At 48.7% G+C, this 25,229-nt stretch overlaps 1 protein-coding gene across 3 annotated transcripts in view; it reads right to left on the minus strand.

The window, feature by feature from the left end:
• The window catches only part of DIXDC1 (DIX domain containing 1), a 360,729-nt gene that overhangs the window by 274,365 nt on the left and 61,135 nt on the right, over positions 1-25,229 (minus strand). For 2 of the 3 annotated variants that reach the window (XM_063943243.1, XM_063943241.1), the window contains exon 1: positions 6,262-6,460. The exons of the other annotated variant lie outside the window; for it this stretch is intronic. In XM_063943243.1, coding sequence (XP_063799313.1) covers positions 6,262-6,324 — 63 coding nt within the window. In that variant the 5' untranslated portion in view covers positions 6,325-6,460. Of the gene's footprint in view, positions 1-6,261; positions 6,461-25,229 lie in introns of those variants that run through there. 3 annotated transcript variants of the gene reach the window in all.

Raw genomic sequence — 25,229 nt, forward strand, 5'->3', positions numbered from 1 at the left:
CGGGGGATGTGTGCACCGGAATGGAACAACGCTTGAATTGCTCTGTCGGGAGCCATCTTGTGGCCGCCGGCACGCAAAACACTTGAATTCTCCCCACAGAGGTGAGGGGGCAGAGTTAGCCTTTTATTTGATAGGATACCAAACGCACATACACTAGTACAGAATAATTCTCTATGATTCAGTACATTTCTAAAAAACAGTGACCATTCATCAAGTGTATTGTTCTTAGGGAGAAGGCTTATATACATTACATAGTAGGTAAATTATATTAGCGCTATTATTCAATAAGTATTACTCATTTGACGGCTGAGAACTGAACTGCTGTACTCCTAATTAATCTCATGACAATGACATCACTCCAAGTTGCTGCAATACATAAGAGTATTAAAGGCTGTACTGTGTCTCCTATGCCTTAAGGCCACTGCTGGCTTATTATGTGAAAAATAAAATGGGGCAATTCCATCATCAGCTGCGCAACCACTGTACCGCGCACCCGTACAGGGGCGCAAGATACAGTATAATGAGCGTCGTTGTGTCTGTGATCTTGCGCGGTTATGAGCGATCCCACGCCGTTGCACCGGAACATTGTCAGCATCATGTGGCAGGGTATGCTGGAATGCGTAGTTCCACAGCAGCTGGTGGGCCGCATGTTGAATAACCCCATGCTAAAGTTAATAGACTACCCAAAATAAAGTTGTATCTGTATCCCCCCCCCCCTCCCCCCTTACGTTTATGTTTGGGTGGCGTTCACCTGGCTACCTTGTTATTTCTATTTATAACACTATGGTGCCCATTTATGAAGCACTATTTGAAGCTATGTCCCTGAAAACAGGCAGGTTAGCTGCAAATATTAGTTATCACTTGATGTATCAAGTAGGGACATCCTCTATTCCTACCGGCAGCTGCATCCCCCATGGGTTTCTATATGAGGTGTGATGCTGCCAAATTTACCATTATCTGGAATGCAAAGCAATCCCAATGCTGGCCCCTGCAGCTTCCGCCATCTTCAGATAGCGGTAGCTTGGGGCTGTAGTTCCGGCAAGGTTCCCCAAGAACCCTCCCTCGAAAGTGGCCCCTGTGCATGCGCAGCAGCCATGGCACCACACTCGGCACAACGCAGGTACGGTCTCCTTTCAGAGCCCCTGTCCCTGCCTGTGCCGCGTGATACATTCACCCAATGTGATCGGCCTTGGGTGCTAATATCGCACCCAGATCGCATTGCAAATGCGATCAGTGATAAATGGGCCCTCAAATGACACTTTCTAATAAAGATAGGTTATAAAGGTGATCAGTAAACAGCCACCAGGCCCAGCATTCTAAGCTATAGTACAGCAACAGTGAGAGCAATGCCTTGTCTACATCTGTTATGCTGTACAGTATTGATGTCACGTAACCCAATAAAACCCTGCCTGTCACATCACATTCCTAAGCAAAGCAGGGTCAGCCAGTGGCTTTCTCTATCCTCACTGGCACGTGTGCTCAGTGCTATCCAATGCCAGGCTTACTGTACTAACCTTACAGTCTCTGCAATCTGAAATCTAACCACATGTGACAAGACGCCAGCACAGAATGCAACACATCCAGTTTATGGTATACAATGTCTATACTCTAGTCGCACAAACACGTACAGTAAAGAGGCGGCTCATGGGGGTCATTCCGAGTTGATCGCAGCTGTGCTAAATTTAGCACAGCTACAATCATCTTCCCTGACATGCGGGGGGATGCCCAGCACAGGGCTAGCCCGCCCCACATGTCAGTCCGGCCCCTCCAGCACACCGGCGATGCCTTTGTATTTGAGGAGTAACTCCCGGCCAGCGCAGCTTCTGCGGCTGGCCGGGAGTTAATTGTCGCTGCCGCTGGCCGCAGCCGCTGCGTGAGACATCACGCAGCCGCCGCGGCCCGCACCCTAACGGTCCGGCCACGCCTGCGTTGGCCGGACCGCTCCCCCTAAACGGTGGCTTAACGCCGCTGTCCTGCCCCCTCCCGCCCAGCGACCGCCTCTGTGTCAGAGGCAATCGCTAGGCAACGAAAGCATGCACAATCCTGACCCGATCGCCGCGACAAACTGCAGCGTGCGATCGGGTCGGAATGACCCCCTATGAGACACTAGAAGTCCCAGCACACCCTACATTGTTAGACTTGCCGTTTCATCACAGCCAGAAGGGGTATAAGCCACATAAATCAGTTAAATGGACAGTACAGGTGCTTTCATAGAGTTTAGCGATTTCTCGCTACTGCACATTTATCCCTAAAAGCTTGTACAGTGCATGTGTCCCATCGTGTGTCGCAGAGGCACAGTTGCAACTGAGACACAAGGAATCAGATATGTTGGAAATGTGCCGAGTGATCCCGTGCGGAGATTGGGAGGTGGCTATTCATACGCACAAAGATGATCCGTCCTACGGGCGGGTTATTGGACTACTGCCGGTGTGCCGCATAACTGTTTGTGAACTCAGAAGCTTTACTGCTCACAATAGAGGCCGTACACTAAGGGGGGACATTTACTAAGTAGTGATAAGAGCGGAGAATTGAGCCAGTGGAGAAGTTGCCTCATCAGCCAATCAGCAGCTCTGTATAATTTTATAGTATGCAAATTATAGATGTTACTTCAGTGCTGATTGGTTGCCATGGGCAACTTCTCCACTGGCTCACGTCTCCGCTCTTATCACTGCTAAATCTTGCACAGGGCTGAGGCAAGTTTCAGTGCTGCGTCCGATGGCTGCGTCTACAGACGGAATAAGCAGCATTACAATGTCTCTAAGTGGGTGTCTCAGTCCATGCACATTCTGAAGCCCAGCTGTACACAGGAGATGGGCTGATACTAGTCGCAGATGCGTCTACAGCAAAACACACTAAGCAGTCACAGCAGCGTGCAATTGTGATTCAGCCCCCTAATGTCTGCTAGAGTCTGAAGATGCCCCAGTAATTCAAAGCAAGGCTTTATCATACAGAGTGTTTTCCACCACCACAGTAGACACTGTGCGCGGGATGTACTAAGACAGCAGTAACATTCCGCATTTATACTTATCGCATTCAGTATGTACTAACATATGCGATTAGTATTGCAATTCAGTAAGAGCTGCCCCCTGCGTTACCTGCGCCGCCAAGTGAGAGGGTCTGCTGGGGTCTCTGCTAACTCCCAGCCACGGGAGGTGACGTCTGTAGTCAGTCCCGGGCTCCTCCTCCTCCCTGCAGCCAGAAGTACAGCCGGCTGTGTTCCTGGGGCAGGAGGAGGCTGGGATCCGGGACAGCAACGGGAAGGCTGCCTGCAGTCAGGTAGGCGGGGACGGCGTGAGCAGCGCTAGGCAGTGGAGGCGGCGGGATGCTGTAAGAAACCCATAGGCTTCTATACGGTATCGCCACAAAAAACTGGCGATACCCTCTGCGTCGATAAGCGGTTGGACAGGTCTTAGTACATTTAAAAATGCTGTAAAAACCCCGAAAATTGTGATTTTAACGCATTTTTTCTCTAGTAAATCCCGCCCCCTGTGGGATATTACTTTTAAGGTGGCCCTTAGATACACAGATAAGTCCTGTTTTGCATTTATGTTTAGTTTAGTTTGTTCCACCTACAGAATTTTCAAGCACCTGCTCTGAGGAGAACAAGAATATGAATAAATGACATTTTAGTTTAGTGCATAAGAATAGTGTTCTTTTTTAGCCATCCTACTAATTGCATGACTCCGTCTCCCGCCCTCACTGTGTAGGCCTTCCTTCTGGATGTCTGACAGGGCAGCTCTAGAAAGCGGAACATCGCACAGGTCTGTGCTGCTATGCTATACTTATAGGGTTGTGTCTATGTTACCTTCGTGATCAGGACCTGGAAGTGAAATAACGAGCGGACAGGAGAGAACTTCCACCCTTACAGAACGTAAATGTTTTCTCCGTTCTCCCTTCATGTGAAGTTTTTTGTTTTCTTCTATGCACCATTGGACCCTCGCGGGTTCGCTTCGATCGCCACACTTCGGGCTCGGTGTCTCGCTCCGCTTCGCTCGCCACAGGTTACTATTCCAAATAGTTTGTGACATGGACCCAGGGAATTATGGGAAAGGTCCTCTCCATGAAAGGAAACTAGACGCTACAAATGATTACTCTAGAGCTTATGCACCCGATAAATGATGGCTTGACCCTAATAGGGCAGGGGTTGGAAACCTTTGGCCCTCAGCTGTTGTTGAACTACACATACTAGCATGCCTTACTACAGTTTTGCTATTTGGCCATGCAAAAACTGTTGCAGGGCATACTGGGATATGTAGTTCAACAACAGCTGGAGGGCCGAAGGTTCCCCATCCCTGTAATAGGGGGACGTCTATAGACTGACTGACTCCTTCATTCTACCGTACTTTTTCCACACCTATTAAACAGATTAGGAATGTCTGCATGCTGCTGCTGTTTCACACCAATAATATTAAACCAAATACAGAATACAGACACATTTCAGAGTCGGACCCTATTGATTACACAGGGTAGCTGGTGTTGGCAGTGCTACAGGTTTACCAGGTCTGGACTGGCTTCTCTAAACCAGCTCCAGAGCAAAGGGCGAATCTTACACACTCCACACTGGTGCCCCAGCTGCTCTTCACACGCTCCAGCTCCAGAGCTATTAATGGAATGAATCTGACTTTGCCTGTTTCCGTATTTAGTAAATGAAGTTTATGTTATGGAACAGTCTCACCAATGTTAATTGGATATACTGTAAATACTGGTCTAATTCTTCAGCAATATTCCAATTTTAACCTATTAGCTCCAAGATGCTGAGCTCAGCTCCAACATGATCCTAGCTCAGTTCCAGTAACGCAGCTCAGAACCAGCTCTGGGGAATTGGTAAAGCTGCATTATCACCTAGTAATAGGCGGCAGTGCAGGGACACATCTCCCAGCTGAAGCTATGCATTAGCCTGTGTCACTGCTGTCACTGTAACACAGAAACAGCCCTGGCTGGGGCAGGGACCTAAACTATCCCCATTTCATACTTGCCTACCTGACCCTCTCCATGAGGGAGAAAATGCTCTGTTCCTGGACTTTCCTGGTAATGTATGATTGCCATCACCTGTGGTGAAACACCTTTCTTATCAATTAACTAGCTCACCACAGGTGATGGCAATCATACATTACCAGGAAAGTCCAGGAATAGAGCATTTTCTCCCTCATGGAGAGGGTCAGGTAGGCAAGTATGCGCCCCATTTACTAGGTAACAGTGCAACTCGGCTAAAGTGTTGGAGCTGGCTTTCCATCCTATATAAGCTTGCACTACATGCACTCTCCTAGATGGACTGGAACACAAAGGGAGTATCGTACACACATTAATGCAGTGACAGCAGTGTGGGTGTGGTATGGAAGGTAGACAGTAACTAGGTCGACCATTATTGGTTGACAGGGTCTCTAGGTCGACAGGGTCTCTAGGTCAACAGGGTCTTTAGGTCGACAGGTCAAAAGGTCGACATGAGTTTTTTATGGGTTTTTGGGTGTTGTTTTCTTCATAGCGTGACCGGGAACCCCAATTAGTGCACCATGTCCCCTCGAAGCTTCGGGCAAGGTGCCTCGCTCCGCTACCGCTGCGCTCGACACAGGTAACCGTTCCCAACTGTAGTCCACATGGATCGTTAAGTATGAAAAGGTTAAAAAAACGGAAAAAAATCGTGAAAGACTCATCTCGACCTTTTGACCTGTCGATCTAGAACATGTCTACCTGGAGACCCTATCGACCTAGAAACCCTGTCGACCTAGTTACTGTCGACCAATAGTGGTTGACCTAGATAGTGTCGACCTAGAGACCGGATCCCCAGCAGTGTCATGTGCACAAGTGACATACGATGTGCCTATATAAAGGTAATACACATAGAACATCAACACAATGCTTCCTGTGCAGCACACACACACACACACACACACACACACACACACACACACACACACACACACACACACACACACACACACACACACTATTCAAAGTCTAATACAAAGTATTACAGAAACAAATACATATATTAATAATGCAAAATCTAGCCATGGATTTCCACACTACTCATCAATATGTACCAGAACGCAGACGTGACTAATTGCCTGTATTATCCAGCTCCTTCTGCTACACTGTACAGCCAGCATGTGATAGTCACTGCCCCACTGCAATCATACATACCCCAAACTTAGACAGAGCTCTGGAAATCACCCACACAAGTGAGGTCAGTACTGCAACTCACCCCAAAGTCACAGCAACTGGCCTCTATACACATGAATCAGTAATAATACACACACATACCTCGGGAAAGCCTTCATTTAGGATATCCTGCAGATTGCCCCTGGCCAAACAGGCGATCATCATGTATAGCAGTAATGTAATAACTCTGTATCAATCCCAGAAGAGTTTGTGCTGTGCCCGGGCTATCTCCATGCACAAAGCATTAGCAGCCATCTGGGATAACCCTGGTCCTCCCTGCCAGAGAATACGGTGTGACTGGAGCAGAGCTGGGGGTGAGAGAGGGAGCAACACTGCGCATACTCTGTAATGGGATCTCCCCTACCAGCAGCAGTGTCAGTGTAACATCACAGTGATCACTGCGGCAACCAACAGCAGTTACAGGATGGAGGCAGCACAGGAAGCACGGGCTAACACAAAACACATGCAAATGTCTGGACTTCACTCCCTCACAGGATATTCTCTAAGTCACTATGAGGGAGACGTAGCAAAGCTTTAAAGGAGATAAAGTGAAGAAGTTGTCTATGGCAAACAATCAGCTTATGTCAGTTTACAGACTGTGCTAGATAAATGATAGCTAGAAGCTGATAGGTTGGTATGGACAACTTCACCACCATAACTCTCTCAATATGGCGGTATTCAATTCTTTTCACCCCCTTCCACACCCGTTCTGTTTCTGCTGACGGGAGTGGTATAATCATTTCAGCTCACTACACTCAGGGTAGCGAGGCGCCCTAATCCTGTCCGCAGCTAAACCTGATTACTATGGGCATGCTATACGCGATAACGGAGATCACTTTAGAAAGGAGATTGGGCATGATAATTTGAATACCACCTAAAGATTTGATACATCTCCCCTATCTTCCCCTTACATAGTTCTGCAAAGCATTACTGCATAGCCATGCCAGGAGTCTCTACTCACCAATGCTGAAATAAAAGCTAAATGATTACAAATCAATGATTATCTTCAAGATAATATAACTAGGTGATTCATCGCGCCCTACGGGTGCTCTTCACACCGTCGCAAGGGGCTACGCCCCCTTAACCCTTGCACGCCCTTGGGGCATGCAAAAATGTTATTATATGGAGTATTACCTCCAATCATAATTTTGTGAGTGGTGAAATATTACACGGACAAAGGGCGTGCGATGTTGTAGTACCTATACCGCGGATGGGGTCTGTAGATGCTGTGGTTGGGGGAGGGTTGGATGCGGGGGGGGCGCGGATGGGGAGGGGTCCGGAAGTGGTGTGGGTGGGGGAGGGGTGGGTGCAGAGGGGGTGCTGCGGATGGGGTCGGGAGGTGTTGCTGGTGGGGCGGGGGCCGTGGACGGGGGAGGAGTTTCAGGAGGCGCTGCAGGTGGGGGAGTGGCGGGAGTGCGGTGGCTGTTGCAGATGGGGGAGGGGTTCCGGAGGGGCTTTGGGTGTTGAAGGGGCGGTTGCGGGGGTGTCGAGAGTGGGGTAGGGGGTCGGGAGGCGGTGGGGGTGGGGTGGGGATGTCGCGGGTGGAGAAGTGGCAGGTGCGGGGGCTGCCGGGGATGGGGTCCATAGGCGCTGCAGGTGATGGAGGAGGGGGGAGGCAGGTCTGGAGGCGCCACGAGTGCCGCAGATGGGGGAAGGGGGTCCGGTGGTGCTGCGGGTGGGGGAGGGCTGGGTGCTGGGGCATTGCGGGTTGGGGAGGTGCAGGGGTGCCGCAGGTGGGGGAGGGGCGGGTACAGGAGTGGTGTGGGTGGGAAAGGTGCGGATATACAAACACACACACACACATTAATTATATATATGCACCTGGTGATGACAGACAGGGCAGGGCAGGCATGTGCAGGTTAATGTGGTCCTGTAAGGCAGTAGCCATTGAAGTATCGCAGTGAAGAAAGCAATGTGAGCGGGAGTACGGGGAGCCCCGGCCTCTGGATCCCAGTGATCGCTGCTATGTCGGTGCTACTGGCGCTGCTGCTGGTCTGCTCCCCCACCCATGGCTGGAGCTGCTGCCCTGCCCCTAGGCTGCTGAGAAGCAGCTATCTAGCCGCTGACGCCTGGGCCGCCATGGGGAGGAGAGACCAGTGCGGGCCTGCGGGAATGCAGCCGAAGTACGGCACTCACCTGGCCGGTTCCTGCACTGCCGCCCCGGGCAGCCCACGCTCCTGAGCCCTGTGCCCAGGGACGTCCTGCGGGAGGGGCCGGCTCTGGTCGGTGCACCTGTCACCAGCCATATATCTCCTATATATTTGGGCAGATCTGTGACTCTATGACTCTGACTCCGCCCAGCGTTGTGACTCCGCCCAGCGTTAGGAAATGAGTCACAGAGTCACAGATCTATCTACCTATCTATCTTTCTAATTCAGAGGAGGTACACGCTGCTTATTTGAGTGCAATAGTGGTGTGAAATTAAGCAAAAGTAGTAGAAGGTGTCTTGAGTTAAAAGACGCCCACTGCCGACTTCTGTGATCCGCTGCTGTGTCCAGGATCCTGCATGGGATCGGCTGCATGACCATCGGACATCTGAGCAAACATCAGGTCACTCAGGATGGCCAGAGTAATCTCGTTGCAGAGGCCAGTAAATCTGGTTTAGAGATGCCTACAAATGGGACCCCAGTTGCCGCCCCCTCCCCATCCCCAATTACCGAATTGTTAATCCAGGTGAACTGTCCAGGGCACTGTGAGTAGTTACAGAACAAGATCTGCACATGTACAGCGCGGCACCTGTGCATGCACAAGTGTCACACCATCGGAGATGTGCACTAACATACAGCCCTACATGGGCCTAATTCAGACCTGGTCGCACGCAGGCTATTTTTTGCACTGCTGCGACCAGGTAATGGCCGCCTACAGGGGAGGGGGTAATGCCTCTGCAGTGGTGCGTTCGCTTATGCAGAGAGCTGTACAAACAAAAGGTTTGTGCAATCTCTGCACAGCTCAAGACTTACTCAGCCGCTGCGATGATCCTTGCTGGAGCGGACGTCAGAATCCCTCCCTGGAAAAGGCCGGGCACGCCTGCGTTTTCCTCAACACTTCCAGAAAACGGTGAGTTGACACCCCCGGGCGGCCTCTTCCTGTCAATCTTCTTGCGTTCGCCGCTGCGAACGCTTTCTTCGTTCTTTTCATCGTTGCCCGACGAGTCTGCGCATCGCGGCCCGCACGCATGTGCTGTTCAGACCCGAACGCACGGCTGCAAAAAACTGCAGCATGCTATCGGGTCTGAATGACCCCCAATGTGCACTGCAAGGGGTGTGGCAGATATAACATGTGCAGAGAGAGTTAGATTTGGGTGGGGTGTGTTCAGACTGAAATCTAAATTGCAGTAAAAAAATAAAGCAGCCAGTATTTACCCTGCACAGAAACAATATGACCCACCCAAATCTAACTCTCTGCACATGTTATATCTGCCCCCCATGCAGTGCACAAGGGCCCTCATTCCGAGTTGTTCGCTCGGTAAAAATCTTCGCATTGCAGCGATTTTCCGCTTAATGCGCATGCGCAATGTCCGCACTGCGACTGCGCCAAGTAAATTTGCTATGCAGTTAGGAATTTTACTCACGGCTTTTTCATCGTTCTGGCGATCGTAATGTGATTGACAGGAAATGGGTGTTACTGGGCGGAAACAGGCCGTTTTATGGGCGTGTGGGAAAAAACGCTACCGTTTCCGGAAAAAACGCAGGAGTGGCTGGAGAAACGGGGGAGTGTCTGGGCGAACGCTGGGTGTGTTTGTGACGTCAAACCAGGAACGACAAGCACTGAACTGATCGCAGATGCCGAGTAAGTCTGGAGCTACTCAGAAACTGCTACGAGGTGTGTAATCGCAATATTGCGAATACATCGTTCGCAATTTTAAGATGCTAAGATTCACTCCCAGTAGGCGGCGGCTTAGCATGAGCAAATCTGCTAAAATCCGCTTGCGAGCGAACAACTCGGAATGAGGGCCATGGTTTTGCCCAACTGCTAACAAATTTACTGCTGCAATGATCAACTCTGGTTTACCCCCTTATGGTCCTCATTCCGAGTTGTTCGCTCGCTAGCTGCTTTTAGCAGCAGTGCAAACGCTAAGCCGCCGCCCTCTGGGAGTGAATCTTAGCTTAGCAGAAGTGCGAACGAAAGGATCGCAACATTGCTACAAAAAAGATTGTGCAGTTTCAGAGTAGCTCGAGACTTACTCCTAGCTAGCGATCACTTCAGTCTGTTTAGTTCCTGTTTTGACGTCACAAACACGCCCTGCGTTCGTACAGCCACGCCTGCGTTTCCCCAGCCACTCCTGCGTTTTTATCTGGCACGCCTGTGTTTTTACACACACTCCCCGAAAACGGTCAGTTACCACCCAGAAACACCCACTTCCTGTCAATCACTCACCGATCAGCAGTGCGACTAAAAAGCGTCGCTAGAGCTTGTGTAAAACTACATCGGCTTTTGTGAAAGTACGTCACGCGTGCGCACTGCGCGTCATACGCATGCGCAGAAGTGCCGATTTTTAGCCTGCTCGCTGCGCTGCGAACAACGGCAGCTAGCGATCAACTCGGAATGACCCCCTATGTGTGTATGGTTGATTCTATTTCGGAGTGGGAGAAGGGACCTTCTGACGTATCTAGGGGAGGAGACACGTCACCAGGGGGAGGAGCTACGGGCGAACAGGGTACCCGAAAAGTACCCTCGCGGGCTCGCTTCGCTCGCCACGCTTCGGGCTCGGTGGCTCGCCACCTAATTACTAAAGGTAATAGTTGGTGGCGTGGATAGTAGAGGAACTATCCCGCTGGCCTAGCTCCTCCCCCTTGTGTTGTGACTCCTAGCATCTACCCTGTGTGTATACTGTGAGTGAGGAGGGGGATAGCAAAAATTACTCACAGGAGGGCGTGCTCCCTCTCCCAAACTAAAGCCTTCCTACCCCAAACTAAACTGTAAAGGAGCACATACATGAGATACCAGGTGATTCATCGCACCCTACGGGAGCACTTCACACTGTCGTAAGGGGCTTTGCCCCCTTAACCCCCGCACGACTTGTGCTGCCAGATACATATGCCCCCAGTGCTGCCAGATACAGAAATGCCCCCAGTGGTACCAGATACATAGACCCCAGCGGTGGCAGATACATATGCCCCCAGTGCTGCCAGATACATATACGTTCCCAGTGGTGGCAGATATACTTATGCCCCCAGCGATGGCAGAAACATATATGCCCCCATTTGTGCTCACCCTCCTCTGCTGCCAGTGCCGCCGATTCCCGTCTCTGACGCTGAGCAAAGGCAAGGCCACCGCACGTCTCTCCTGTGTCTCACTCCATTAGAAATATGACAGTGGCTTGTGAGGCAATCAAAGCTCACAGGCTGGCCACCAATCAAGAGCTGGTCTGCAAGCACAGCCGGAGAAATATGAAATGACTGCCGGAGAGGGTGAAACAGTGAGGGTCTCTCCTGACCCGTGGACCGCAGCAACAGGCGTGTGGGGGGGGACCCACCAGGCACCCCCCGTGTGCACGGCTATGACAGTGTGTGAGGGCTTATTGTGTGACCAGTACACAGCCAGGCGGGTAGTGAGGAGGATGAGGGTGACAGTGGAGTGTTGGGGAGTACTCAGTAGCTGTAGGTGTGGAGTTAAGGTGTGACGTAGCAGTATGATTGCCTTTGTTGGAATGTGTGACATTGCCATGAGGTAATAATGATCATGTCTGTAGTGGAGGTAAGCCCCTCACTGCTGTTGTGACATGGTGATGCAGCATCGGGGCATTAGCAATGGTCCGGGGTCAGTGGGGCATAGTGAACCCGACCAAGCTGTATATGATAGCTTCCGCCTAATGGGAAGCATGGCCTCAATGTGTTTGTTTGTGGCCGGGGCTTGTGTAGTGGCGGTGGACCGGTGGTTTGGCTGTGCGACGGCAGGGGGCGCACACACCCGGGAGGGGATCAGCGTGCGGACCTAGGCGGCAGGCGTTGGGAGGTCCGGCGATGTCGCAAAGGTGTGTGCGGAAAGTAATTTGTAAGAGGCGGGCCGCCGCACATGTTCCGTTCCGCTGGTGGGCCACCATAGCCACCACCCTGTGTTGCAGCGGCAGGAGGTAGGCTGGTGGTGTGGTGGTGTACAGGCAGCCACGGTATGTATGCGGGAGAGGTGCGGGGTCCGCCACTCCCTGCCTGCAAGGCCCCTGAGTATTGCCTGGAGTCATTGTTGCTGTGGAAGTGGTTTGGGCCGGGGTGTGGGGGTCAAGCGGCAGGCAAGTTGTGTCGGCAGGAGAGGAGCGGTGTGTGGCAACAGGGTGGGGGCAAGTAGGCTCAGTCTCGGTGGTGTTACCCTACCTGCAGATGGTGTCAGTGTCCATAGTGTACCTGTGACTGCTGCTAGCGCTGCCCATGTCCCTCACCCCCCTATTGTACCTTACTCTGCTGCTGGGCGAGGAAATGGGGTAGCTGAGCTCCCTGCAGATGAGTATGACTCTGCCTCCAGACTCCACCCAGCGTTATACACGCAGTCACTCTGGGGTAATTCATTGGAGATTAATTGGGGCAATTCCATGTTCTGACGGTGACTGGGTCTAGGGATCGGCAAAATAAAATATATATTTGTCTAAAGGCCCATACACACTAGAAGACTTGAAAGATGGACAATTTGGAAGATGAGCGATTTTTCCTTGAACTCCCTGACAAAAGAGATATACACACTGAGCGATTTACCAACGATCTGAACGACAAACCATCTGCTCTGCTGGGATTGAAGGGATTGAGCTGCATGCATGGAAGACTGACAACCTGCTTCAAAGAGCATGGGCGTGCACATCATTCATCGTGTATGGGCTTTTAACCACTTGCCTGGCATGGTCCCATAAGATGCGACCACACCAGCAAGTGCTCTATCTGACCGGGTCGCACAGGATGTGACCATAAACAGCGTGTGCAGCCGCAGGGAAGAGAAACTTCCCACAGCTGCTGCTCTCAGAGGGATCGGAAGGTCCTTCTGCCTCCCTGCACCCTCCCCCTGTTATGGCGTGCTGCTGATCATTGCTGATCGGTCGGCATGGCAGGACCCTCCACCCAGCAGTTGCAGACAAAAGCAGACGCTGCCAAAGTGTTAATTAATCTCCCCAACCCTCCCCCCAAGTGGTTGCCCCAGCTTCAAAATGAATGCCACAGTGGTCGCAATGTTTCCAATGGTTATGACAGATGTTCCGATGTTTGAGAAGGGGAAAACTATTTTTTTCCAAATATAATAAACAACATTTATTTTCACTAAAATCTCTTTGGATAAGGTTAAATACAAGTTCTTCACCTAATTCACTCCTAAAAAAAAAACTTCTGAGCGGTTTTTGGAAAAAACAATTGTCAGTTAAGTGGTTAAAGAACTTAGGCTGTCACCTCAAAGATATGAGGCCCCTGCATTTGATCACAGAAGCAAGTATGATGTACAGTATATATATATATATATATATATATATAAGCGAATATATCTGAACCACACTTTACAGATTGTTGATTTGGAGTTGGAAACAAAACCTCTTACATGGGTGAATGACATGTGTACACAAGCATATGGCACGCAGATCCGGCTGACTCAGCGCTGATGTTGTGGCACAAATGTTTGTAAAGAAAACAAATACTCTCACCACAAATAATAGTATAAAATTATTAGATAAGTCAAACCGATCAATGACCTCAGGTAATTGTATCGCCGGGTCCCTGATGTGGCGGGTTCCTCCTCCCAATGCCGTGATTATGCTGAGGCACATGAAGCATAGTCTGCGATAAGCGCGTTGCCGAAGTCGCGATAAGACATGGGATCAGGGACTTATACAGCTGCAGCTGGTAAGGATCAGGAATTGGGAAGCAGGCAAAAGTGGAGCAGAGTTTCAGGACAGTAAGGAGAATTACCTGGTGCGGATCCGGACCTGGGGGGCTGAGTGGAGAGATGAGCACACGCGGGCTCAGCAGTGGGCAGCCGGGGACTTGCAAGCTGTAATGCATTTTGAGACTTGTAGTTTCACCCAGACATGCACAGAAGGGAAACCCCCCCTCTCAGACCCGGGCACTGAATTCTGCACTCTGGTGAGTCTGCCCTCCTCCTCTGTATGGTTCCCCCTCTGCCATATCATTATTATTTTCTTTTTTACTCTGCTGCTTTCTGGGTATATGGGATGGGGGTCTTTCCACTAGGGGCCAGATTGTGTGTTTGTTGCCGGATGTGGGAAGGGGGGGGGGGGGGGGTGAGAGTTTTGCAAAAGACCCTGCCTGGAAGAGCTGTCTAGGTACAGCAGGGATATCTTACTGGGCATGTCATTTGGCATATTACACTGTGGCATTTTACACTTTATGTATTGCTTAGCATATTATGTTACATTTGTTTTGTATCATGTATGCATATTGCTTGACATATTAAATTGTGTGGGGGTGTTAGCGTAATGTTAATAAAGGGCTCTAGTGTGTTTCATAATAAATGAATAAGGAGCACTTCTGTGGCGTGATGTGAATAAGGGACACTGCTATACGGTGTAATGTGAGTAAGGAGTACTACTGTGCAACTTGAATTGGGGATACTATTGTGTGGCTACGCCCCACAAGACCATGCCACTTTTTTAAGGCACATGCACCTTCCCTATTTCAAATATGGAGGGGTGTCCGTCCCTTACTCAGACTGACTTGGGCGGGAGGGGTGGGGGTTATTTGGCATACACTGACTGACTAGGGGGATTTGGCATACACTGACTGACTGGGAGTGGGGTGGGTTTGTCACACACTGACTGACAGGGGAGGGGGGATTTTTGCGGAAGGTGGGCCCTAAATTGGTGTCTTGCTTAGAGCCCTATGAGCTCTAAATCCATCTCTGGTGGGGGGACAGGCTATGCTTACGGTGAGTGACACGCTTCCCGCTGCTAGTCATTATAACATGGGGATGCGCAAAGCAGTGCAGCCGGGGGTATCCGTTGATGGACAATGCAGCTTCCTGGCCCTTGCCCCCAGAGCAAACATAACTATAGCACTGTCTCTGTCTCTCTCTCCCTCCCTTTGTAAAAGGGGACTCTGCTGCTGTAATGTGTCAAAGGGGGACTCTGCTGCTGTAATGTGTCAGAAGGGGGACTCTGCTGCTGTAATGTGTCAGAAGGGGGACTCTGCTGCTGTAATGTGTCAAAATGGGGACTCTGCTGCTGTAATGCGTCAAAATGGGGACTCTATTTGCCGTAATGTGTAAAAGGGGGCTCTACCTGGCGTAATGTGTAAAAGGGAGCTCTATCTGCCGTAATGTGTAAAAGGGGGCTTTACCAGCCATAATGTGTAAAAGGGGGCTCTACCTGGCATAATGGGGGTCATTCCAAGTTGATCGCTCGCTAGCAGTTTTTAGCAGCCGTGCAAACGCATTGCCGCCGTCCACTGGGGAGTGTATTTTCGCTTTGCAGAAGTGCAAACGCTTGTGCAGCAGAGCGCCTGCAAAATCTTTTTGTGCAAAACAAGACCAGCCCTGTAGTTACTCTTCATGTGCGTTGATTCTAACGATGGTGGGACGGCTTTTGACGTCACCCACCTGCCCAGCGTTCGCCTGCGTTTTTCTAAGTACTCCCTAAAAACGGTTGGTTGACACCCAGAAACGCCCACTTCATGTAAATCTTCTTGCGTTGTACCGTGCGACTGAAAGCTTCGCTAGAACCTGTGCAAAGCCACAAAGGACTTTGTACCCGTACGTCACGCGTGTGCATTGCGGTGCATACGCATGCGCAGATTAGCCTATTTTTCACTGATCGCTGCGCTTCGAACAACGGCAGCTAGCGATCAACTCGGAATGACCCCCAGTGTGTGATAGGGACTCTACCTGGCATAATGTGTAAAAGGGGGCTCTACCTGGCGTATTGTGTGATAGGGGACTCTACCTGGCTTAATGTGTAAAAGGGGACTCTACCTGCCATACTGCGTAAAAGGTGACTCTACCTACCGTAATGTGTAAAAGGGGGCTCTATCTGCCATAATGTGTGAAAGGGGGCTTTACATGCCGTAATGTGTAAAAGGGGGCTCTACCTGGCATAATGTGTGATAGGGGCTCTACCTGGCATAATGTGTAAAAGAGGGCTCTACCGTAATTTAAATAATGGAGACTACTGTACAGCATAATATGAATTGGTATTATTTTGTGGTCACGCCCCTTCCCATGAATCCACGCCTTTATATTTTTGACACACGCCTGCGGCGCGCACTTGCCCTATTTTAAATATGGGGGTGCCGATGCTGTTTCTTGCACACAGGCGCTAAAATGTCTAGTTACAGCAGTACCCATTGGACACACCATTATAACTTGCACCAGCAATAAGGCAGGTGCAGTTCTCTGAGTAAGGCGCCCTGTGTGAGTGGTTGTGCTTCTTTAGGCGCAGCTGCTGACACGCAGTTCTACGTCTCTATGGTAACAACACATGCACACTATGACTCGGACACATGCGCAATACTTAACATATTGGCCACCTATGTGCGTGTCGGCTTAGCGTGCGACACAGGCCCATAGTGCGTCAGACAATGGCAGCCACATTTGCAGCGCACGGAAAGGGGAGCAGGCAACAAGATCATTGACTGGCATCAATACCACTTATTACCCTCTCTGCAATCATACCATATCAAATAAGCCCTTAGAGAAATCTGTTATTACTACGAGAGAATTACATCTGTATTCTGCCTTATTCTACAGACTTTTTATACAGTGCCACAACGCACTCCTTACAGAGCCCTAACACAAATGAGCCAGAAGTGGCGTATCACTTGTATACATACAGTGGTGTTCTCCCACATGCTCAGATCAGGCCATGGCGATTCTCCACTGTGATACACTGAGGTGATATGCCGCTAGCGATATAGGGAGTAATTCAGCTTGGATCGCTATTGAGACAGATTGCGATTTTCTCAATCCTGTTTCTACTAAAAATCGCGTGTGAATAGCTGCCCAGAAAGGTAAAAGTCGCCCACCGATGTATTCGCAAAATTGCGATGCATGCACACAAATTAAGTGCCATCGACAACTGCGGTTGACTCAGGGCTAGTAAGAATGAGAATAGAGTTGCACTGGTGCCATGTTTTTAGTCACAATCTATTACAACTGAAGTCAGATACACGCCCCGAAAACGGCCATGATCCGCCTGCATTTCTCTAACCACTCCCCACAAACGCCATGTTAACACCCACAAATGGTCACTACCTGTCAATCAAATTGCGATCGCATTTCACTACATTGTGATCACAATTTAGCCTCCACACACGCGCAATGCGTTCGCAGCGCATGTGAAGTATGCCAATAATTGCCCGATTTGCGATTATGCAGTTTTGCAACTGAAGCTGAATAAGGCCCTATACACTCTTATAGCATATGTTAAGAAATTAGTGTACACGGATGGATTGGAATGGAAAACCAGGCCGGGAAATTTATGGATGAAGCCCTAATGGGGATGGGCTCTGTTTAGGGCTGGGGCTGTAGAGGGTGAGCGAGATTTTTCCTCATAGGGCCCGAATCTGAGTTAAACACAGTTGTGGCCTTACTTGCATTTTTGGGTCTGCGACTTTATGCTAATGCAACTTTAATGCCCTTCCCTGGAGGACATCCGCTCATTTTCAGTATCTACAGACAGTGGCGGACTGGCCCACAGTGGTACCGGGGGAACCACCGGTGGGCCCCACTGCCTGGAGGCCCACATCCTCCTCTAGAGATCAGATTCCAGACTGAGCACTTGAATTATACACTATACATAGGTTACCTTATACCGCACAGGACTATGTATTTACTCTATATATTTATCAAGGGGCCCAGACCATACGCTATAAGTTGGCCAGGCCTCTAAACATGGCCCCTACCACTGCATTTCCCCAGTGGGCCCTTCATGCCTCAGTCCGACACTGTCTACAGATCAAGATTTGTGCCTTTTTAGATGTCACCATCAGTCACACCACTGAAACTTTCATCGGCCCTATGCTAGGTACAGATCATCCATCTGAGTATGGCCTCCAATGTCAGCAATTCAGCGTCTCTATACAGCAAATGCCCATGTTACATCTGAGTCTGATTAGCCAACCTCTTGTGACCGACCAACACATTTCTAATACACTTCTTGGTGCATGAATCTGTACAGCAACTCTGTACAAACACCATTAGCAACGCATGTGCAGATGAGTACCATAGCTCAAGAATGAATGTATTAAGATTAAATGCTGAGTTTCAGTGTAAAGATAAAATGTCTCTGCTGGTGCAATATTATATCCTTACAGATGTAGCCAAGCTCATCGTGGCTACATCTGCGCCCCAGTGTGCTGGGGTGATCACGGGCACGTCTAGGGTACGCACGCATCATAGACGTGCACATGCCCCATTCGCATGAATGGGAGCACCTCTGTACGCTGCCTCGCCGCGAATGGGCGCCAAAAGTTCCTGCCTGTGATGTAGCCATGCTAGATGAGCGTGGTTACAGCTGTATATCAAACAGGGGTGTTACTGGGCGAATGTATGAGGTGTGGGTGCTCTCTCTTGCTAATATGCTGACAGTAATGAAGACAATGGTGAGAAAATTGATGAAGATGCCCACTTTGCATCCCTTCCTTTGTTGGAGGGTTGCTGCTATATACATTGAACTGACCCTGCACCTGCACTTTATTTAATTAATTGTGTGCGATTCTACAGAACTGGAATATATAGCTCTCTCTATCTCTTTATATATATCTACATCTATCTATCGATCTATCGATCTATCTATCTATATATATGTAGTTATGGTAGACTTACCGTCAATTACTGTATTTCTCCGAAGTCCACAGACGTTCCAGAATGCAACGGCCCAGTCTCCTATATCTCCGCCTCCTGGCTCAGGCAATTCAGTTATTTTCCAAAGCTCAAAGCAGGAGCATCATAGAGAGCCCTAATCATGCGAGAAGAACACATACACACACTTCCACACAAGAGGGAAGATTAAAGATCCTCAAATCAGGTACGTCAGGGTGGGATCCCTGTGGATACTGTGGACTTCGGAGAAATAGTTATCAACGGTGAATTTACCATAGCTACATATTTCTCCTGCAGGGTCCACAGATTATCCACAGGATAACATTGGGATGTCCCAAAGCAATATTAGTGGAGGAGACGCTCCTGATTGGACAGGAGAATCCTTCGCCCGAATGCACTGTCCTGAGAGGCAAAGGTATCAAAGGCATAATGGCCCTCATTCTGAGTTGATCGCTAGCTGCCGTTGGTCGCTGCGTAGCGATCAGTGAAAAAAATGGCTAATCTGCGCATGCACCGCAATGCGCACGCGCGTCGTACAGGTACAAAGTACTTTGTGCTTTTGCACTGGTTCTAGCGACGATCCCAATCGCACAGCCAAACGCAAGGAGTGTCGAAGTCGAAAATATTATAGTCACACGCATCACGTGCAAACACCACACAGAGTGGCCTCCGTGTGCGTGCTTGTTCTGCCGTGCGTGCGCATACTCGCACGTTGCGTATATTGGCTCACGAGGTCCTGCGTATTAGCGCGTGGTATGAGTAATTACGGTAGCATATGCATTCGCATGGAAAAGCCACAAAGACATATCTCATATTTAATCCACATAGCACATCATTTACACATAGCCTACATGCACCACACCAGCGAGTTACATTTGCTTCAAAGGTACAACAACAGAGGGATTCGTCTTTACAGGATATGAGGGGACAGAATAAGGTTAGGAGGTGGTGTTTGGTATCCAGCTGTACAGTATTTCAAGAGCAATATTCCGGTAGCAGTTTGCAGAAGGTAGCACGCTCCTGCGCATAGATAGCACAGGAACAGAATATTAATATTACACTGTACTTACTGTACTCTTGATATTCAGTGGGAACCCAGTGGAGAACATCTGCAAGTGCATCTGGACCAGGCATCGCCCACCTATTCAAACCGACCTATGACCCCTCCTGTACTGTAAATGACCAGCCCTTTGACCTATGGGTGAAGAGATTACAATTTCTATTGTTTCATGATTTGGACTAATGTATAAAAGCCAAGCCAGCTGGCTGGTCAGACACATTCTCTGAAGGTCATCTATCCAGATTGACTGAGGGCCGGGACCGGGTTGCGCTGGCGAACAAACGTATGTATCCATTGATTGTAGCCTCTTCTCTTATGTGATTGTATTTCTGTTGTACCCCCCTGTTTAGTAAATAGTTGTTGCTGGGTTGGACCTCAACATTACATATACAATTGGTGTTGCATTTCCTTTCCTGTTAGGGGTTATAAAGTGTATTCCACCGCACGTGTAGCTACTTTGTGCTTACAGCGTGAAGGCGTGCTTACGCAACGTGTACGCATTTCATAGGGGTTTTACACACACACACTCAGCAGTCGTAGCGGCCTGAACAGTTGTACATTTAAGGTATTGCTTTTCTTCCTGAAAGTTAATCGGACTTAACAGGAGATTGACAGGAAGTGGGAGTTTCTGGGTGGCAACTGACCGTTTTCTGGGAGTGTTTAGAAAAACGCAGGCATGGCTGGGCGTTTGCTGGGCGGATATCTGACATCATTACCGTGTCACTTGCCGCAGCATCATCGCACAGAATAAGTAACTACAGGGCTGGTCTTGTTCTGCACAAAAAGTGCTTGCTGCCACGCGCCTGCACAGGCGTTCGCACTTCTGCAAAGCGAAAATACACTCCCCCGTGGGCGGCGACTATGCGTTTGCACAGCTGCTAAAAGTAGCTAGCGAGTGATCAACTCGGAATGAGGGCCAATGTCTAATGAATGTGTTACTGAAACCCCATGTGGCTGCCTTACATATCTTTCAGCTGAGGCACCACGTTGTGCTGCCCATGAAGGACCTACCTTACGAGAAGAGTGAGCAGAGACATTAGCCGGAATAGGGAGATCAGCTTGAGAGTATGCTTCTGAAATAGTCTTGTCAGCAGGCCATCCTTTCTTGTGAAATTCGTAGACACCGAAGAGAGTGTCTGTCTTTCTGATGGCACTGGTACGATCCGCGTAGATCTTTAAGCACGGACTACGTTCAATGATGCATCTCCCACAGAGAAGTCCAGTCACTGAAAAGCCGGAACAACAATCTCTTCATTAAGGTGTAATTTAGAGATCACCTTAGGAAGATAACCAGATCTAGTTATCAGATCAGATCTAGTTATCTAGTTATCAGAACTGCTCTATCTGGATGAAATATCAGAAAATAAGGGCGACATGATAACGCCCCTAAATCTAAGACTCTTCTAGCTGAGACAATTGCCAGTAGAAAGAAAACTTTTGCTGTCAACCATTTCAAATCCACTCTATTCAGTGGTTCAAATGGGGCAACTTGAAACGCCCTAAGGACTATTTCTAGATCCCAAGGGGATGTAGAGGGAACATAAGAAGGATGAATGTGAAGCATTTCTTGAAAAAAAGTGCAAACATCCTTTAGGTTAGCAATTTACCTTTGGAAACATACAGTTAGAGCCGACACTTGTACTTTTAAGGAAGACAAGCATAGACCTTTATACATTCCTGCTTGAAGGAATGCTAGAACTCTTGAAACTCTGAAACACCTCGTGTCATAATTTTCTGACAGTGCACGACTGAATATAAGCATGCCATAACCGGTAATTAATGCGAGCCGAGGATGGTTTCCTTGCCCTAAGCATTTAAATTACCTCTTGTGAAAATCCTTTTGCTTTCCGGATGAATGTCTCAAAAACCACGCCGTCAAAGACAGACAATCCAGGTGTTTGTAATGGCAAGGACCCTGAGACAATAGATCTGGACGTTGAGGCATTAGAAACGGAATATCCCCCGGACAGCATCTGCAGATCTGTATACCAATGTCTTCTGGGCCATGCTGGAGCTATTAGGATCACGGCACCCTTTGCTTGTTTGTTTTCTAAATCACCCCTTGGCAACAGGCAATTAGCCAGATAAAACACCCATCTCACTGACAGAGCATCCATGAAGATTGCTTTGGGATCCTTTGTCCTTGATCCGTATGTGGGAACTTTGTTGTTCTGAAGAGAAGCCATGAGGTCTACGGCAGCCCCCACTTGTCTACCAGAATCTGGAAGACATCTGGGTGTAAGGCCCATTCGATAACATGAATGGCATGTCGTTTGCCTGAGTGAATGCCATACATATGGCTGAAGTTCCAATATATTTATTGCCAGCTAACTTTCTTCCTTGGTCCACTGCCCCTGAAAGCAACACTTTTTTGACACTGCTCCCCAGCCCCGAAGACTGGCGTCCGTTGTCAGAATCTTCAACTCTGAGATCCAAAAAGGCCCTTTGTCCAGATGGGACGTCTGCAGCCTCCAGGCTAACGACCTTCGTACTTTCTGAGGAAGGACCATAGTCTGGGTTTTCATCGTCAGATGCAGTCCATTCCATCTGAAAAGCATCAGACATTGAAGGGGCCTCAAGTGGAATTAAGCATATTCCTCCATGTCGAATGTTGATACAATAGATCCCATCACTCACATTGCTGCATGAATGGATACTCTTCGACTGTGTAGTAGTTCCTGAATCCTTGTCTGTATTATGGATATTTTGCGCAGAGGTAGAAAACTCTGAAGCCTGGAATCCAATACAGCCCCCATGTGTCATGCATCATGTGTTGTGACAGAACCAGGGAAGACTTTGCTCAATTTATGAGCCATACTTGGCTTTGCAAACAGGCTATTGTCATTAGTAGATGGCCCTGGGGCATTTCCTGAGATTGAGTCGGGATTAACAGGTCGTCCAGCTATGAAAAACTCCTTATCCCCTGATGATGGAGATAGGCCGCCATCACCACCATAATTTGGTGAACATTCTTAGAACTGTAACCAGTCCAAATGGTAGGGCCTGAAACTGAAAATGTTGCCGGAGGATAGCAAACCTGAGATAGCACTGATGGGACAGTGCTGTTGGTACATGTAGGTAAGCATCTGGATATCTAGAGATACCATAAAATCCTCCAGTTCCAAGGCACAGCTAATGGAACGTATAGTTTCCACATGATACCGAGGTACCCAAATGTATCTGTTCAGAGTTTTGAGACTGAGAATGGGCCGGTATGACCCATTCGGTTTCTGTACTAGAAAACAGGTTGGAATAGAAACCTTGTTCCTGCTAAGCAGGAGGAACCGGTACTATCACCCCTGATTGTAACAACTTCTGAACTGCCTCCCGTAAAGCCCTGGCCTTCGTTTCAATTGAAGACGAGCTGGTACAAAAAATCCTAGCGGATGGTGTTTCTTGAAGGCAAACGCATCACCGTGAGATACCGCTTCTTGCACCCAGGCATCTGTGGTGAACTGCTGCCAGTTCTGTGCAAATAAAAGAAGGCGGCCTCCCACCCTGGTATCCCCCAGGTGGAAGTCCGTGCCATCAGACTGATGGCTTATCCTCTGGTTTGGAAGCAGGCCCTCTGGTAGCCCAATGCTTTTTAGTCTTTCCAGACCTATCTGATTGGGACTGTTTGCCGTAACCCTTTCCTTTCGCTTTTCCTTGCGTCTGAAAGGACAGAAAAGCTGGAAACATAGGTTTAGACTTGTAAACTGAAGGAACTTCACTTTCTTAGAGTCTGCCTCAGACTCCAGAATATCTCCAGTAAAGGCAAAGACTCTAGTACCCTTTTGGACTTTTTTGGAGTCAGCCTTACATGTACGTAGCCAGGCTGCTTTGCATCCTGCTACTGCTGAGGCTGATGCTTGAGAAGCTACTGTACCCATATCCAAGGCTGTTTCTTATAAAAATAGCTGCCTGTTTAATATGTGCAATATGGGACTTTTGTTCTCCAGTAGCCAATAAAAGATCATCTTCCAATGCATCAGCCCAGGCCGCCACCTTTCGCCACCCATGCTGTTGCCATGGCCGGCCTCACAACTGCCCCTGACAGGGAAAACAGTTTTAAGAAAACCATCTATTTTTCTATCCGTTACATCATTTACAGATGTTGAAGGCAGAGGTAATGTAGATTTATGCAGTAGTCGAAACCCAAGCGTATCTACTTTGGGAGCAACCTCCCTATTCAAGCAATCCCACGCCTGAAGTGGATAATGAGATTCCATTACTGGGTGTGACCCAAGCCTCTTGCTTGATTTCCGTCAGCTGCTCTGACTCCAGAAGTCAGTCTAGACTGTTTTAGGACGTATAAACAGAGGTGCCTTGAATTTTAACAAAGGGTCTGCTGCATTCTCCAAGGATAGAATGGCTTTAATAGCATTAACTAGCTCAGGTACGCCTACCAAGCTGGGACCTTCGGCCTCATCTCTGTATGCAGACCCAGAATGTGAGGAATCACTTCCAAAGTGTCCCCTTCCAAAATATGTGTAGACTGTAAAGATGTTTCATGTCTGTGTGATTTAATTTCCAGAAGCCTTTCAGCCTGTTTTAGTTGAAAGGCTGCAGCTTCCTGAACTGGATGTGTCATAATCCAGGGGGAATGTTGCACGTAAGGGTTAATAGGGAAACCTATACCTGGTACTGGAGCTATCGCTCAGCTATTAATGTTTGTGCAAATGATGCCCATGAAGGTTCTGCCTGAACCTGAGCCTGCCTTGGCATGTTAAGGAGGCTTTGATGGAAGCTATAACAATTTGCACATAAATGAACCAGATCTTGAGAGGTTAACCCAGCTTTGCATGATATCAATGTAGGTACAGCTGTGGAGAGTGTATCCTCCTCACCCTTGCCTCTCTTAGACATGATAAACAAATCACACACATGACTGGTGTTAACTACACAATTTGTGACTGAAATCACTTTAATACTTGCTAAAGTGATATACAATCTGGCCCCTCCCTGCTTTGCACCAGCATTGAGGATCAGATATATGAGAAAGCTAAACTGACAGAAACACAGTATAAGTCAGCAGCCACACTAGCAATCAGTCACATTGTTATACATTAGTATATTTTGGCAATATGAGCACATAGTCAACTACATCATACATTTCAGGTATGTAGGAAAAACATATTACTGCATTACCTTATGTAGGACATTTAACGTATTTCGTCGCACAGGTGAAATAAACAGCAGTAAACGTTTACAAGACTCATATGCAATAGGCACTTATACAACTACTCGTACCCCAATGGTAGATAGAGACTCAGTGCTGTATCACCTG

This window comes from Pseudophryne corroboree, chromosome 10 (genome assembly GCF_028390025.1).
Source record: "Pseudophryne corroboree isolate aPseCor3 chromosome 10, aPseCor3.hap2, whole genome shotgun sequence".
Classification (NCBI taxonomy): domain Eukaryota; kingdom Metazoa; phylum Chordata; class Amphibia; order Anura; family Myobatrachidae; genus Pseudophryne; species Pseudophryne corroboree.